The sequence below is a fragment of the Ictalurus punctatus genome, chromosome 11 (genome assembly GCF_001660625.3).
Source record: "Ictalurus punctatus breed USDA103 chromosome 11, Coco_2.0, whole genome shotgun sequence".
Taxonomy (NCBI): Eukaryota; Metazoa; Chordata; class Actinopteri; order Siluriformes; family Ictaluridae; genus Ictalurus; species Ictalurus punctatus.
The window spans coordinates 8,560,814-8,575,364 of NC_030426.2; the positions used below are offsets into that span (position 1 = coordinate 8,560,814).

Below are 14,551 nucleotides of genomic sequence, written 5' to 3' on the forward strand. Positions count from 1 at the left end.
GAGAACACCCTCATAAATTCCCGATGGGGGGGGGGGGTGGGGGGGGGGGGGGGGGGGGGGGGAGAATTATCTGTGTCTGTGCTGCTTCTCTACTTTTAATGAAGCTGTGAGTTTAAATGTATGTTACTGTGGGTACAGTTGTTCATAGGCCGCGCACTAAACTGACCGGAACTACCTGTCGTATACACACTTCTAACGCACACCTTCCAGCCAATCAGAGTCGAGTATTCGGACAGACCATGGTATCAAGCTTAGGGTATACGTCTATGGATAACCTGACGTCACTGCGGCTCGATTTAAGGTGGAATTGAAAAACAAGGCAAAGAAAATGAGTCCATTTCGGTTTCGTCGATCTATTTAAATACTCACAGTAACTCTGGCCGTGTCTACAAAGCTTTTATTGAAATGTTTCAGCGCTTTTGAGGCATCTTCTTCACACTTGAATCCAACGAAGCCGAATTTCCGAAACTTGCCGTCTTTAGTGAACTTCAGTCCACAATCTGTCAGCGTCCCGAAGGCTGCAAACATCTTACGGAAGCGCTCCTCCTTCATCTGTGCAAACATGAAGCACACATCAACCACGAGTATTTATTCATTGTATGAAAGCGCGGAAAATCATACTTCAGATATTTTACCAATGCATGTGATGTTAGTCAGAACTTTATAGCAACAGCTATCGTTATGTTTTGTGTAGCAGTGAAGCATACTCACCCCATTCGGTAGGTTTTTCACAATAAGCCGTGACATTTTGTCTTCGGTACGTTTTTGTTTTTACGACAAATCGTTTAAAAAAAAAATGACTTATCAACAGTCAAGCATGGGAGCCCTCACTGAGTCGCCATCTTTGCAGCGTGACGTAAGACAATTCGTCATCAATATGCGCTTTACTGCCATCTATTGGACAATAAAGCTACAGCAATGCAGTTATTGAAGCTGCGTTTTCGTCATGTAAAGATACTCACACAGCCGAAGCGATACAGGTGCAACTCAAAAAATTTGAATATCGTGGAAAAGTTCATTTTTTTCTGTAATTTAATTCAAAAAGTGTAACTTTCATATATTCTAGATTCATTACACATAAAGTGAGATATTTCCAGAACTTTTTTTTGTTTGTTTTAATCTTGATGATTATGGCTTACAGCTCATGGAAATCAAAAATCCAGTATCTCAAAATATTAGAATAAAGAATTTATAATACAGAAATGTCGACCTTCTGAAAAGTATGTTAATTTATACACTCGATACTTGGTCCGGGCTTTAGTCCTTTTACACGAATTACTGCATCAGTATGGCGTGGCATGGAGACAATCAGCCTGTGGCACTGCTGAAGTGTTCAGGAAGCCCAGGTTGCTTTCATAGTGGCCTTCAGCTCGTCTGTATTGTTGGATCTGGTGTCTCTCATAGATTCTCTATGGGGTTCAGGTCAGGCGAGTTGGCTGGCTAATCAAGCACAGTAATACCATGGTCAGAAAACCCATTACTAGTAGTTTTGGCACTGTGGGAAGGTGCCGAGTCCTGCTGGAAAAGAAAATCAGCATCTCCATAAAGCTTGTCAGCAGATGGAAGCATGAAGTTCTCTAAAATCTTTTTTTTTTGTTAAATCCCTTTAATTTTTGTTAAATCCCTTGAATTTAAGCTGAAAGTCTACACTTCAGTCACATCTTGATAGTTTCATTTCGAATCCAATGTGGTTGTGCAGGAGGCAGAATTACAAAAATTGTGTTGCTGTCCAAATACTTATGGACCTGGAAGTAGGTTCAAAATGAACTGTTTTTAATGCCGGCCTTCTTCAGAATATGTGTAAACTCTTTTAGCAACCATTACTTATTTATTTTACCCCATCTGGAAATTAAAACTAAACTGTAATGATGTGATTCCTCTTCTAGCTATCAGCCAAATACAAAAGACAGAGAGACAGCTACCTGGCCAGGTCAAAAGTTCTGCTATACAGCCATGCTATGTTGTTTAGCTACTAGAAAAAATCTCATGTATTCAGGTTAACAACTATGCAGAAAAGTAAGCTAACAAGCTAATGGTTACAAACAGCCATGCACTAAAAGTATGTTGTTTGAACATGTTAATGATGGAGTGTATATATTACATCATGTAAAGGTGAGTGAGCATGTTCCAGGTAAGGTCATTAAGTGCTTCATTTTAATGCCTTCACAACCCTGTTGAAAAAAAAAGAAACCATCACAGAAATTCTAATGGTTTCCAATACAAATACCATTACAAACCATCAGCTAACCATTAAAACCATTACCATTATTGGTCCTTAAATGGTATCCACTAGACATAACATGCCACCGATAGAAGGCAACAAATTACCAGTAGAGACCCACAGGCACCATTACAGATTCCATTAAAACACATACAATTCCCATTATAACTATTAAAACCATTACAAATTCTGTTAGGGTTTCTGTTGATTTTTTCAGCAGGGAACTTTTGGTCGCTGAGCCCTGTCTATTCATTGTTGAGTGCTAAATTGCCAGTGTCATGAATTTACACAGTAGAAATTTTGTTAATTCGCATTGCCGCCCCTTATTTATTTGCAGTATACTGAAGTGAATATGTATCCTGGGTTCCATCAACAATCAAGTCCATAACCATACATATTTTTTAAAAAAATGTTTAGGAATCCTAAAGTGAGCGAAATTGCTTTGTATTTAGAATAGACTATTGTTGCAAGAAAATCTACAACCTCTAATACTTTCCCTTACCATAGCCCCAACCATTTATTACTTTTCATTTGAGTTGTTAAGCATTTACAATGACCAGGTTGTATTAATTTTATATATTTTACTGGCTATCTTTTGCCTATTAACAGGTTAATAATATTCCACTGTATCACTGACATTTGGGCTTCTATGAAGTTTTATTTAAGATATAGCACATTACTAGGCTAAATCTCCTCTTTATGGACAATCGAGAAAAAAATGTAAATCGGCTACATGGATTAAATATCAGCATTTAATAATTACACAATATTTAAGAAACATTTTTACACATTAGACAACAGCTCTACAAACAGACAATAAATAAAACCCAGATAATAAATATTAAATAATACAAAAAAAGAGCTGAAAAATATATGTAAACATATTGTCTCTCATTATGATATAGAATATGCCTTTAAATTTATATTTCAATCATATTCAATGGTTTAAACGCCTCCTATCTAGATTCTAACCTTTATACAAGCAAAAAACTAAAATAAATCTGAAGCCCTCAACTTGTTCAATGAGTTATTGGTATTGCAGAACTCAGAGCTCTCTTAGTTTACCACCTGCCCTTGACAGGTGTTCTGTAGTGCCACACCCTCGATGTGCGATTAAACACCAAGCTAAATTTTCAATTTGGCCAGTATTTTAAAAGAGGGCACACAAAGAGGTTCTGTCACAAAACTGTATACAGTAACAAAATGTGAAAAAGGGAAAAAATAACAGTAAAAATTTCAGTCACTATTCAATGGCTAATTGGTCCATTTATTCACAATGGGAGTCCGTTTCAGTAGAGAGGAGCATTCTGTGTATTTGCCAACCAGCCCAGTGAAAGCTGAGGTAAAGATCTGAGGCCAGTTTGGCTGCGCTCATTCAGAGTTTAGAAGAATGTAGCTCTGGCGATGAATCTTAGTGTCACACTGCAAAGACGTCCACGGGACCTGCAGTGGGCTCCTGAAGGCCCAGAATGCTGTAGGCCATTCTTTTCTGATGACCTGGCAAACGCACCCCAATCTTCTTGATATCCCTATTCATCAAACAAGAGATAAAAGAATGGTGAGATTGGTATAAAACGATGCTAAAAGATTATAGTGGTATGTAGTTAATTGTTTTATTGAAGGGGGCTGTCTGAATGTTTGTTTACTTACTCAATCTTCAAGTGCATCACCTGCTCCATGGTGGTAATTCCAGCATGGGCAAAGGCTTCTTTATACTGAACCATCTTCATAGAATCTAACCATTTATCCACAGACCTGAAGGGGCTGCCATCATTTCCACTAGTGCTAGGCAGGCGAATAGACACTCTGCAGGAGTAAAAAGGTAATTAGGTTGATTGATTAAACCAATGGCTTACTAAGAGAGAGACACACCTCACAAAGGCTATTTCTATCCCATAATCATGCCAACTGCAATTTTTGTTAAAATATTTTTTATTTTATGTTAAGTTAAGAAGTTTTTTTTTTATTCCTATATTATATGAGCAGTGATTCCTACCGTAAGTCTATGTTGGCAATTGCTGCAAGGGACTCGGGACTATGCAGAAGTTTGTCCAGCACATTGACAATATCGAGGAAGCGTGGGCGTTTGGAGTGGTCCTGCATCCAGCACTGTAGCATTAACTGGTAAATAGCAGATGGACAGTCCATTGGTGCTGGCAGCCTGAACCCTTCATGTATGGCCTTCATAACCTGAGATGTAGAGAGGAGAACAGGTCACCTTCTTGCTCTTTAAACCCACACCCAATGAGTAACCGCTCTTGATTAAACAACTTTAAGCACACATACAGATCTATACACATCCTGTATGTTCATAAGAATAGAATAGAATAGAATCTAGAATAGAATAACCCTGGCGTACATATTTGGCTTTGTGTATTTTTATTCATGATGATGTAAACTAAGCGAAATTATCTAAAATTCGGAGTAAAAATTATGTACCTCATGGTTGCTCATGTCCCAGTAGGGTCTCTCTCCAAAAGCCATCACCTCCCACATGACAACACCAAAACTCCATACATCACTGGCAGAAGTGAACTTCCTGTACGCTATAGCCTCTGGTGCTGTCCAACGAATGGGAATCTTTCCTCCCTAAGAAACAAAATGAATACAGATTATGTAATCTAAAGAGTGTTAAGGAACCATTCTATATTGTACTGTTGTTATGTATTTCTAATCTAAATTGAAGCTACGATATTAAGCATCACTCTTAAAGTAGCTTACAGTGGTGGTATAGGTGCCTTCAGGATAGTCTTCCAACACGCGTGATAGGCCGAAGTCTGATACTTTGCACTCCAGGTTGCCATTTACCAGGATGTTGCGTGCAGCAAGATCTCTGTGTACGTAGTTCATATCGGACAGATACTTCATCCCTGCTGCAATGCCACTAAGCATGCCCACCGACTGGTATGAGGACAACTCCTCATCATGGTCCTAAACATTAAAGTAGAGGGATATTTATTCATTCCATAGAAGCAAATGACCAGAAATATCACAATACAATAAATCCAAACAACATGAGCTTTAGGGTGTTTGACTTACCCGCAGGTACTGATCCAGAGCTCCATTTTCCATGTACTCTGTGACGATCATAGCATGTTTGACTGAAATGAAAACAACAGAAGCATCCAATTAGAATATGACAACACAGTCATCGGTCACTGGCATATGACGTGCTTTACATGTTAAATGTCTCGGCTGAGTGGGTGCATTGTGAGCCATGGTGATAGAGTTGACACGTACATTTGGTGACAACCCCCTCCAGGCGTATGATGTTCTGATGGGAGAATTGGCCCATGATGCTGGCCTCGCTCAGGAAGTCCTGCCTCTGCTTTTCTGTGTAGCCAGGTTTCAGTGTCTTTATTGCAACGACCACCTCATTACGGCCCGGAAGCTTCAGGATACCACGGTACACTTCACCAAACTCTCCTATGGGACAAAAAAAGAGGCAGTATTTGTGAATTGCATTTATTATATATATATATATATATAGAGAGAGAGAGAGAGATAGATAGATAGATAGATAGATAGATAGATAGATAGATAGATATAGATAGATAGATAGATAGATAGATAGATAGTATTCTAGTATTAAAAATAATAGTAACAATAATGTGATTATTTGATAGATTACCTGCTCCAATGACTTTCTGTTTAGTAATGTGATTGGGGTGAATTTCACTGGCAAACTTAAGGATAGCTGTACAAGGGTCCTCATACGTGTGTGGGTCCACATAGGTCTTCAGAGGCTGATGTTTTTCTGTGGAAAAGGAAGAGTGGTACACTGTAACTTATGAAACAAAGTCTTTAACACACACACACACACACAACATATAACAAATGACATTAATGCAGTTATAGTGGGCTCTGTCCTACCTTGACAGGAGAAGTAGTTGCCCCCTGTTCTTTGCCGGATATGTGAATTTAGCCTCCTGATAAGAGAAAGGGCAAAGTCAAAATTATATATTTGCACATCAGTTCTTTCAAGCTTGTACTGTAATCAGACTAGCTTCATGTTTTCATGCTGAGTTTTCATGTCAACAGATCACAGGGTGGACGGGGTGAGGCAAGCTTTGAAGAGGAAATATGATAAGAACATAGTGAGGGGGAGGAAAAAGGAAGAAAGCATAAAGACTCCTCTAACCTTTTGTGTAGAAGTAAAATAACCACCACGATAAGCAACATGGCTCCGCCTCCAGCAATAGCTCCCATGACAATCATGGAACTGCCCTGTGTGTGTGATTCAGCTGTTGGATAGATACAAGGCATCTGGTTACACACAATTCTCTACTTCTATATTATTTTAGGACAAGGATATCACCACACACACACACACACACACACACACACACATACATACCCATGGGCAGGGTCTCAAATTCTTGTTCTGCACTCTGGCTGCTAGGATGGCCCTCTGGTGTTAAAGTCTGAACACGGAACACGTACTTAGTGCCAGGTGAAAGGTCATAAATCTGGACCAAGTTCTTGTCCAACCTCAGAACATTGTATGTGGTGACGTCCTGCTCTCCCTTATTGTCCTATTCGAAAGAGACATCGTAAGCCCACGTGAAACAAGAGGCAAACAGACTTCGAAATTAAACACTGGGATTAACCTAGATACCTTGATGCGGTACATGAGCTCGTAGTGAGGAGAATGATGAGAAGTTGTGTGTTGGTCCACAGTCCAGGACAGAGAAAGACTAGTAGAGGTACGATCCTCTACTCGGAGGAATGTTACTTTAGGAGGCTCTGTGATGAGAAAGGCATAAAACAGTTGTGAAACATTTCACTGCTTAATTTTATTGAATACACAAAAGACCTGCTTTTATTTAAAATGAGCTGAAGTTTATACCTGTGAAGTGTAGCACAGTTGTGATGCTGGCAGTTGATTTTTGAGGGCTCAAATGGGACACTCCATTCAAGGCTTCCACTTTGAAAGTGTAGTTGATGTGAGGCTCCAGCTCACTGACTGTAACCTCCGGCTGGCTCAGAGATGTATGTGTAGGTTCGAAGTGCACCCTCCCTCCACACGGTGCACACACGACACCGTTACAACGCTCACACACCACATTGTATACAATGTCAGTCCTGCCACCCGTATTAGCTGGAGGTCTCCAGGTCAGCAGTACGCTCCCTGCTGTTAAGCGAGGAGTGGACTTGAGGTCTTCTGGTGGAGAAGGTGGACCTGAGGGAGTGACAGATTGTGAGATTGAAGGACTGAAAACTATCTGTACTTCACAAATTTTATGAACAATTCATGAGTAATATAATATGGGGGGGGGGGACGGGCCTTAACTCCTCATTGTAAGCGCTGTAGCCAGAAAAACTCACCAGAACATGGAGTAGAGCTGGGGTCTGTAGCTGCTCGGTAAAATCCTTCCAAGCAGGGACAGTGGAGTGCACCAGGACCTGAGTGCTGTGTGTTTGCTGGACAGACTTCACATGGCTTGCTGGAATCCGAGCTCTTGTAGTAGCCTCCATCACATGCTAAAAAAAAAAGATAGGAAAGTCGAGTTTTGAAATATGTCATTCAGCTAGCCATGGGCAAACTGAAGAAAAATATACCAAAACAATACTATCTCTTACAAGGCTTTCTTATACTACATATGTGCCATTGAGCATGCCTTTTTCCATTTTTATTATTGGATTCTTCTATCGCTGCCTTGTCACATGGTATGCAAGCATGGAATGGGTTAATGTAGAGACTTAGTTAAGTTGAGATTTCATCAGACTCAACATCTATGTAAGTGATAGAGCTGCAGGAGGCTGCTGTTATCCCCTATCCCCATCTGAGAGGAACAATAGGGGCAAAAGGATTCACACCAACTAAGCTACAGGCAGGACGAATCCATCAACGACGACACAAATCCTCACAGCATATACTTATCAAGACAACAGACCTGCAGTGATCCTAGCTTCTAACAAAAGCAAAGCAGTTACAGGCATGTGAAAAAAAGTCTTCAGGCAAGTTTAAACGCTGAATAAAAGAATGCCAACAGAAAGGTTTTGAGCCCTGCAGGTGAGCTGTAGAGCAGTGTGGATGGGTGGATGTTGGTTGGACAAAACAGGATGCGGGAATTGTGAGTTTGTATAGGCTTCATCCTCTCCTCCTTTCCTTCCTGTGTCAACTGATGAGAACATGCTAGCACAGAGTACAGAATTCCAGAGAAGAAGCAACGCAACAACATTAACAATCACTGGCAAAGAGGATGTAGGGGTCATTCTGAAGCACATGAACAGTACAAAGAGGTGGTTGGTGGTGATATATGTACATTTAATGACCATGAGAAACTCATAAGCTTGCAAAAAAAGAGTTTCTGTAGAAGAAGGGCTTCTTCTGAATGAGTGTCTGACCTCCCAGGGGTCATTCTTTCAGCCTCTGCTTTAAGCAAAAGAGTTTGAGTTTGACGAGCAGTAGGTGGTGCATGCGTGCGTGTGTGTGAGAATGGGGACTTGCTCTTAGGGATTGCTGACAGAAGTTCTCTCAAGGGGATTTTCGGTGGGGGTATGTGTATTTGCTGTGTGTTTGCGTTTAAGAGCGTATGAATAGAGGAAGGGGGGGTGGAAGAGATGTTCGCATAAGAAAAGCAGCCTCCCTTTCCATGCTGTTTGAAGTCAGGAGTGAGCGGAAAACTCCCACTCCATTCTTCAAGCCTAATGTCCGTATCTGTTCTGAGAGAGGAGCTTTGAGTTTTAAAATCAAAGCTATCTAGCTGACCATAGAGCCAGTTAAACTGATTTAATACTGCTTCTCCAGCACTGTAGAACAACGAATTTGTTTCCAACAGTTTATGGAAGTCAGCAAGTCCACACTGCACATTACAAACACGTAGATGGCTTACAAGTAATGCTTTTTATGTCACAGCCAGGAATACATGCAGATTGTGTGAGCTTTTGATACAGCGTTAACGTATTTGCTCTGAGCCCACTGCGGGTGGTTACAGCTATGATGAACATCAATGACACTGTGTAGGAAGAGTGTCTAAAGAATGACTGTGTGTTCTAACACAAAATATTTGTGTTGTTATCTCCTAGCAGCTTGATTCATGCGACGGAATACTGACAAACAAGATAAGGCTGAGCAATGCTACAGATTTGGCCCTCTGAAGTCATTTCGTTGCAACACACCACACACCACACACCACACAAAGAGACTAGTCAGGTTCATATGGGTGGAGGACTCAACGGTTAAAACAATAAAGTCACCACTGTAAAGTGCACCGGAAATGTCAGTTTTCAGACAAATCACTGGTCTTGAAAGACATGGGAATGTTCTAATTTTTTTAACCTGTTAATATTATCTTAACATAATTAGAACAAGTTCGAGACACACCTATTGCTAATCATTATACTAATCTCTCCTGATCTCTTGATGTCGCTGTTTATGGAGCCTTATCAGCGTTATAAACCAGTCATTTTAATGAAGCAGGGAGGGAACCGGACATTCCATCATAAATCAATAAAATGCTATCTTCCCTACAAAGTCAGAAGGCCTAAATGCACTCTGATCTCGGTGAAACCGAAACATTAAGCAGCCACGGAATTCCCCTACTAAACTAACCTACTAATCAGTCACTACCCCCACTCCAGCCTGGCATCCAATCACAGGAGGGCTTGATGAAGACTGGCAGGTGGCGATAAGCCTGGAAGAACAGAAGCCGCGCACAAAGAGCCGATCGTAAAACTCCGATGAGAACAATGTCACCAGGAACATTATTGTCTCTGTAGTTGTTTAGGCGTAAGCATCTTCTCTTTCACTGAAAGCCTGAAGACTTTCTGCTTAAGGGTAGTTCAGCTGACCCATTAAACTTTAAGGTTCACAACCTTTTAACAAGCCAAATGCTGCAAACCATAAAGTGTTAAGTGAGTAGCATAAAAAAATGAACGCAACAATAGGTGATGAGTAGAAAGCATTCAATTAACAATGAGTAGCGCAGAAGTGTTTGAAGGAGAAAAAAAAAAGGAAATGTGTTAAGTCTGGGCTTGTACTTTCGTTCCTGATTTGTGCTGTCATACAGTGATAACAAGGTGCCCCTCTTATAATCACATTCCTCCCCCAATCCTCCTCATTCAGCCATGACTGAAGGTGGGCAAAAACATTTGGAGCGTCTCCTGGAAACGACGGAATGTCCGAAAGTTTTGGAATCTACCCTTTTCCACAGACCTGCATACCAGTAAAACCTCCCAATCCCTGATGAAGCCAGCGTCCGTTTCAGGTGCAGCCTGATGGATCCTGTTAAAGCACCAGAAGTCAGGATCTCCAGAACATTCCTTCCTGAGTTTTGCCCTTCCGTATTATTTCAATACACAGTTGCCCATTAGGAAAATCACTTCATTTTACGTGTAAGCCAAGTAGTCAAGGGATTTGTCAAAAGTTTTTTTTGTTTGTTTGTTTTTTTATTGTTTGCAAGTGAGGGAAATTATCTTAATGCCTAACAATTTTGAAAACTGAAAATACATAACAATTAAAACATGTAGAGCAGGCAAAAGCTTTAGGAAGTTGACTTTACAATCCTTTATCTCCTTTATCGTTGATGAGATTTAGAGTTACAGTTAGTCAGCATGAGAAAGCCTACGTTTCAACACCATTGACTAAACCTATATTTCCCACCACTACAAAAGCCTTCCACAGAGCTGAAGCCCTCAATTACATGATAACTGAGTCAGTGTAGCGAGGGTGTGCCAAGCCTTCTCTGTAATCTGTGGTAAAGTGTAGTCATAGAAACACACACACAGAAACAAGGTAGTATTCAGGTAATGCTAGGCCTGTCCACTGAGTCATTTCAGCTGCCGGATGACATGAGAATTCACACCAGAGAAACGCCTTGGGAAAAAACCCCCCCAAATTCCTAAATCCTTGTTTCATGTAAGCCTAAAATGGACTAAACCAGCTTATTCATTATATTACAACATGATCTCAAATTAGAAAGAATGAGAGGATTTAACACCCTTTACCCTCTTTATATATTTTTGTTTAAAAAAAAAAAAAATAAATAAAAAAATAAATTCTCACAGTGTCTTTTAGGATTCTATTCATTTTCTCTTATGTTGGGAATCTATACAGCCAGTTCTGCCATTATTGCCTTTCTACATAGACACATTCACACACACACACACACACACGCACCCACACACACTTCCCCGCTGGTAACCTGGTATCTTTAAACTTCCTTCCTAAAGCAATAAACTCTCACACATATCCGAAATAAAATGTGAGCAGGTGAGAGGGTGTGGACAAGACGGACATTCCTTTACACTGAAGTCATGTTCTCTGTCTCCAGTGTGCTCACAGGCAACTTGTTAGACAGCTCTTTGGTAACAGCACGACACAGTAAGGCATCTTAGCACACACACACACACACACACACACACATATTCAGAAACACACACTGGCAGCCCACCCACAAAGCCCTGCAGTTGTTCCTCAACCATCAAACCACGGACTGCTTTGCAAGGATTTTTTAATTAGAACTCAACCTTGATTTAAGGGGATCCAGTGGCTCAAGATAAAACAGTCAGCCGCTTTCACAACCGAAATAAAAAAAAGAAATAGAGTGGTATTTCACTCACATTAAAACATTATTCCAGCACTACCCCACACACACTGCACTACAAACCGCTTACCTTGGCAGGTCTGTCCCACAGCCTGATAGCCGGCTCTGCAGTAGCACTGCCCGACAGGAACGACCCACTCTGCTTCAGCTGTGCAGTACATGCGAGGAGGTGCCTGGCCGACAGTCACTGCGTTCTTCACACATGAACCTTCCACCTCAGTTAGAGCTGTTGCAGTCACACGCTCAGGAAAAGTAGCTAGGTTGCGCTGGATGGCTGGACAGGTGGTGTAGAACACCTTCACACCCAACAGAGCCACGCAGGCACCTACATCTTGAAAAGCCAGGTAGAAACCTTGCCTTGATAGTGTTCCGATGCTCCGCGTTTCCACATTCACCCTCAGTGATGCTCGGCCACCATCTCTGTTTGCTGTCACTTCATCCGGGGCCACTGTGGCGACCTTACGGAACTGACCTTTCCGGAAACTGGTGCCCACGTCCTTATCCGTTTCGGAAAGGTAGAGGCTGAAGGTCTCACGGCAAGAAGGGGACGTGCCATCAAAGGTGTTGCAGTCACGGACAACAAACCGCAGCTCAACGGAGATACGTGAGGCTTCAAGAGGACGCTGGATGAAGGTGGTACGAAGCCAATTATCTTGTTCGGTATCACTGGCCACATTACACACGCTGTAGGTGTAAAGAAGGGAGCCATTCACCACTGTCTGGACAATTTCCCACTGAGTGACAGAGAGAAAGATTTGTAGTTACTACATCGTATACTAACATTATTATAAGTACAGAGTAAAGAAAATAGAGTCAATTATAATCACATATTTTTGAGTAAATTTATATATTTGATCATTTGTTAATATTGCAGTTATTCTTCTGTGGAATAATGACTTCTTGTAACAGACATGTGGGTGTGGGAATTGCATGTCTAGGCATATATTTCCTTAGACCTGCTAAAGATGTATCAAAGAGAGGAAAGACAGACCATCCCAAATGAAATGATGGATCAGTTTAAAGCTCATACTTTTGTTATCCCTACTTATAAACCTTCCACTTCCCTCAGCTCCCCTAAAAGCACTTGAACAGCAGATCAGGCCAGGCATGCAAACCTCAAAGGCCTTGTGTGGACACAACGGCTCAAGAGCTCAGAGATCCCAGCCAAAGCCTTCAACATCAGAACAAGAAAATGACAGGACTAGTCTCCAAAGGAGTAATTAAAAAAGCCCCATCCCCACCCTGAGAGTGTGAAAGCCTTGAACTTGCCCTCAAACCTGTACAGTCATCTCCTTGGCTCTATAGGTTTAAGAGAGTAAACTTGGTGTGTAAATCTCTCATGAGGCCCTGGGGCCACAGAAGGAATCTACAGCCGGTTCTTTTAATCCCAACAGCTCGCCGCTGTTCCTGACCATGTCTCCATTTCCTCCAGTTCCTCAGAAAGGAAACCACATGACTAAAGATAGAGGACTGCGCACTCCCTCTAACCCAGGGCTTTGGTGTCTCTATCCCTACCGTATAACACTGTTCATGGGATCTATTAAGCTGTAAAACTGTTCACATTATTGAATAAGAAGTATGAATCAGATCATTTTAACACTATAAAGAGCGTTAAAGTAATACAGAAAATTTACCACCAGATAAGACTATCAGGAGTGTTTTATTAAAAATAAAAAAAAATTTAAAAAAGACATAGCAAGACCAAAGGCCATATTCAACACGAACAACCGGTAAGTTGGGTCTCTGACTATGATAGATACCACGGCTTGAAAATGTGAAGTTTTTGATAAGCCTACTCACCCCTTCTTCATTTGGTGACGTCAACCAGCCCAGCTCTCCTCCAGATGCCTTCATATCAAGCAGAATGTCTACAAGAAAATATTTAATGGTATATGTTTAAAAAAAAAAGAAGAAGAAGATTATGAAACCATTTCAAATAAGAAAAGACATAAACTACATGGGTATGGACTTTTATCTGTTTCCTCTGGTGGATGAGAGTGGCTGTATTTTAAAACACAAATAAAACAAAACAAAAAGAAAACACACACACACAAAGTATAGAAACACCAATGAATTAACATGTAATTAAATAATAAATATATCTTATTGAAAGCCTAAATTTTTCAAACCACTTAGTTAAAACACCACATTTCACATGACTCATTATAACGGGTAAATGGAAAACAACGAGTTATGTAGAGTTATGTAGTTATAAAGGTATTTTACAAGTAAGACTACAAATGAATCATTTGAAAAGTTTTATATTTATAAAGAACTGAACGACTTTTTAAGGAAGTATAGACTACTTACGTTCCTTGGCTTGGATTAGAATAAATATGCTGTTAATAAATAAATAAGAAAACAAAGAGCGAAAGTGGTAATCCATTTTTTATTCTTTTTTTAAAGTTCCGTTTCTTTCTTTTATCTGAACATTAGCTGTTTTCACCGGACTGTGTGTCTGACACGCGCGCACAACTTTTCCACACTGCGACCGCGAGCCTCATTCATGAGGAATTGAATGACATTAGCTCCGCCCACTGGAATGTCGCCTCAGGGTCTAATAAGGAGTGGGCGGGGTCAGAGCGGAGCGCGTGGGAGAGCAGCGCTAATTCCGGATCTTTTCAGTGAGTCGGATCTTTTCATTTGGCTCAGCTCCCCACGGTAAACCGGACAGCGTTCAAATTTTTGACCAGTAGATATTCTTCTTTGTCTAACTATGGATTCATTTACATTTTTCGTGATAACTATCTTAATACATTTGGCTGTGCGTTAGTCAACA

The 14,551-nt window shown here is 40.8% G+C and overlaps 2 protein-coding genes across 4 annotated transcripts in view; both read right to left on the minus strand.

Annotated features, from left to right (window-relative positions):
• The window catches only part of rbm19 (RNA binding motif protein 19), a 33,362-nt gene extending 32,492 nt beyond the window's left edge, over window positions 1-870 (minus strand). For all 3 annotated transcript variants that reach the window (XM_053683757.1, XM_017479578.3, XM_017479577.3), the window contains exons 1-2: window positions 712-870; window positions 370-552 (exon numbers count right to left, since the gene is read on the minus strand). In XM_053683757.1, coding sequence (XP_053539732.1) covers window positions 370-552; window positions 712-747 — 219 coding nt within the window. In that variant the 5' untranslated portion in view covers window positions 748-870. The remainder of the gene's footprint in view (window positions 1-369; window positions 553-711) is intronic.
• Window positions 871-2,951: 2,081 nt separating this feature from the next.
• On the minus strand, window positions 2,952-14,270 carry epha2a (eph receptor A2 a). Its single transcript, XM_017479576.3, has 17 exons — window positions 14,083-14,270; window positions 13,573-13,640; window positions 11,843-12,506; window positions 7,550-7,705; window positions 7,071-7,403; window positions 6,840-6,967; window positions 6,579-6,756; window positions 6,363-6,465; window positions 6,095-6,150; window positions 5,853-5,978; window positions 5,462-5,647; window positions 5,261-5,322; window positions 4,943-5,152; window positions 4,661-4,810; window positions 4,218-4,411; window positions 3,872-4,027; window positions 2,952-3,750 (listed from the first exon to the last, which is right to left on the minus strand). Exons 1-17 carry the CDS (start codon window positions 14,156-14,158, stop codon window positions 3,639-3,641), a joined length of 2,958 nt encoding a protein of 985 aa, XP_017335065.1. The 5' UTR covers window positions 14,159-14,270; the 3' UTR covers window positions 2,952-3,638.
• Between the last annotated feature and the right edge of the window lie 281 nt (window positions 14,271-14,551).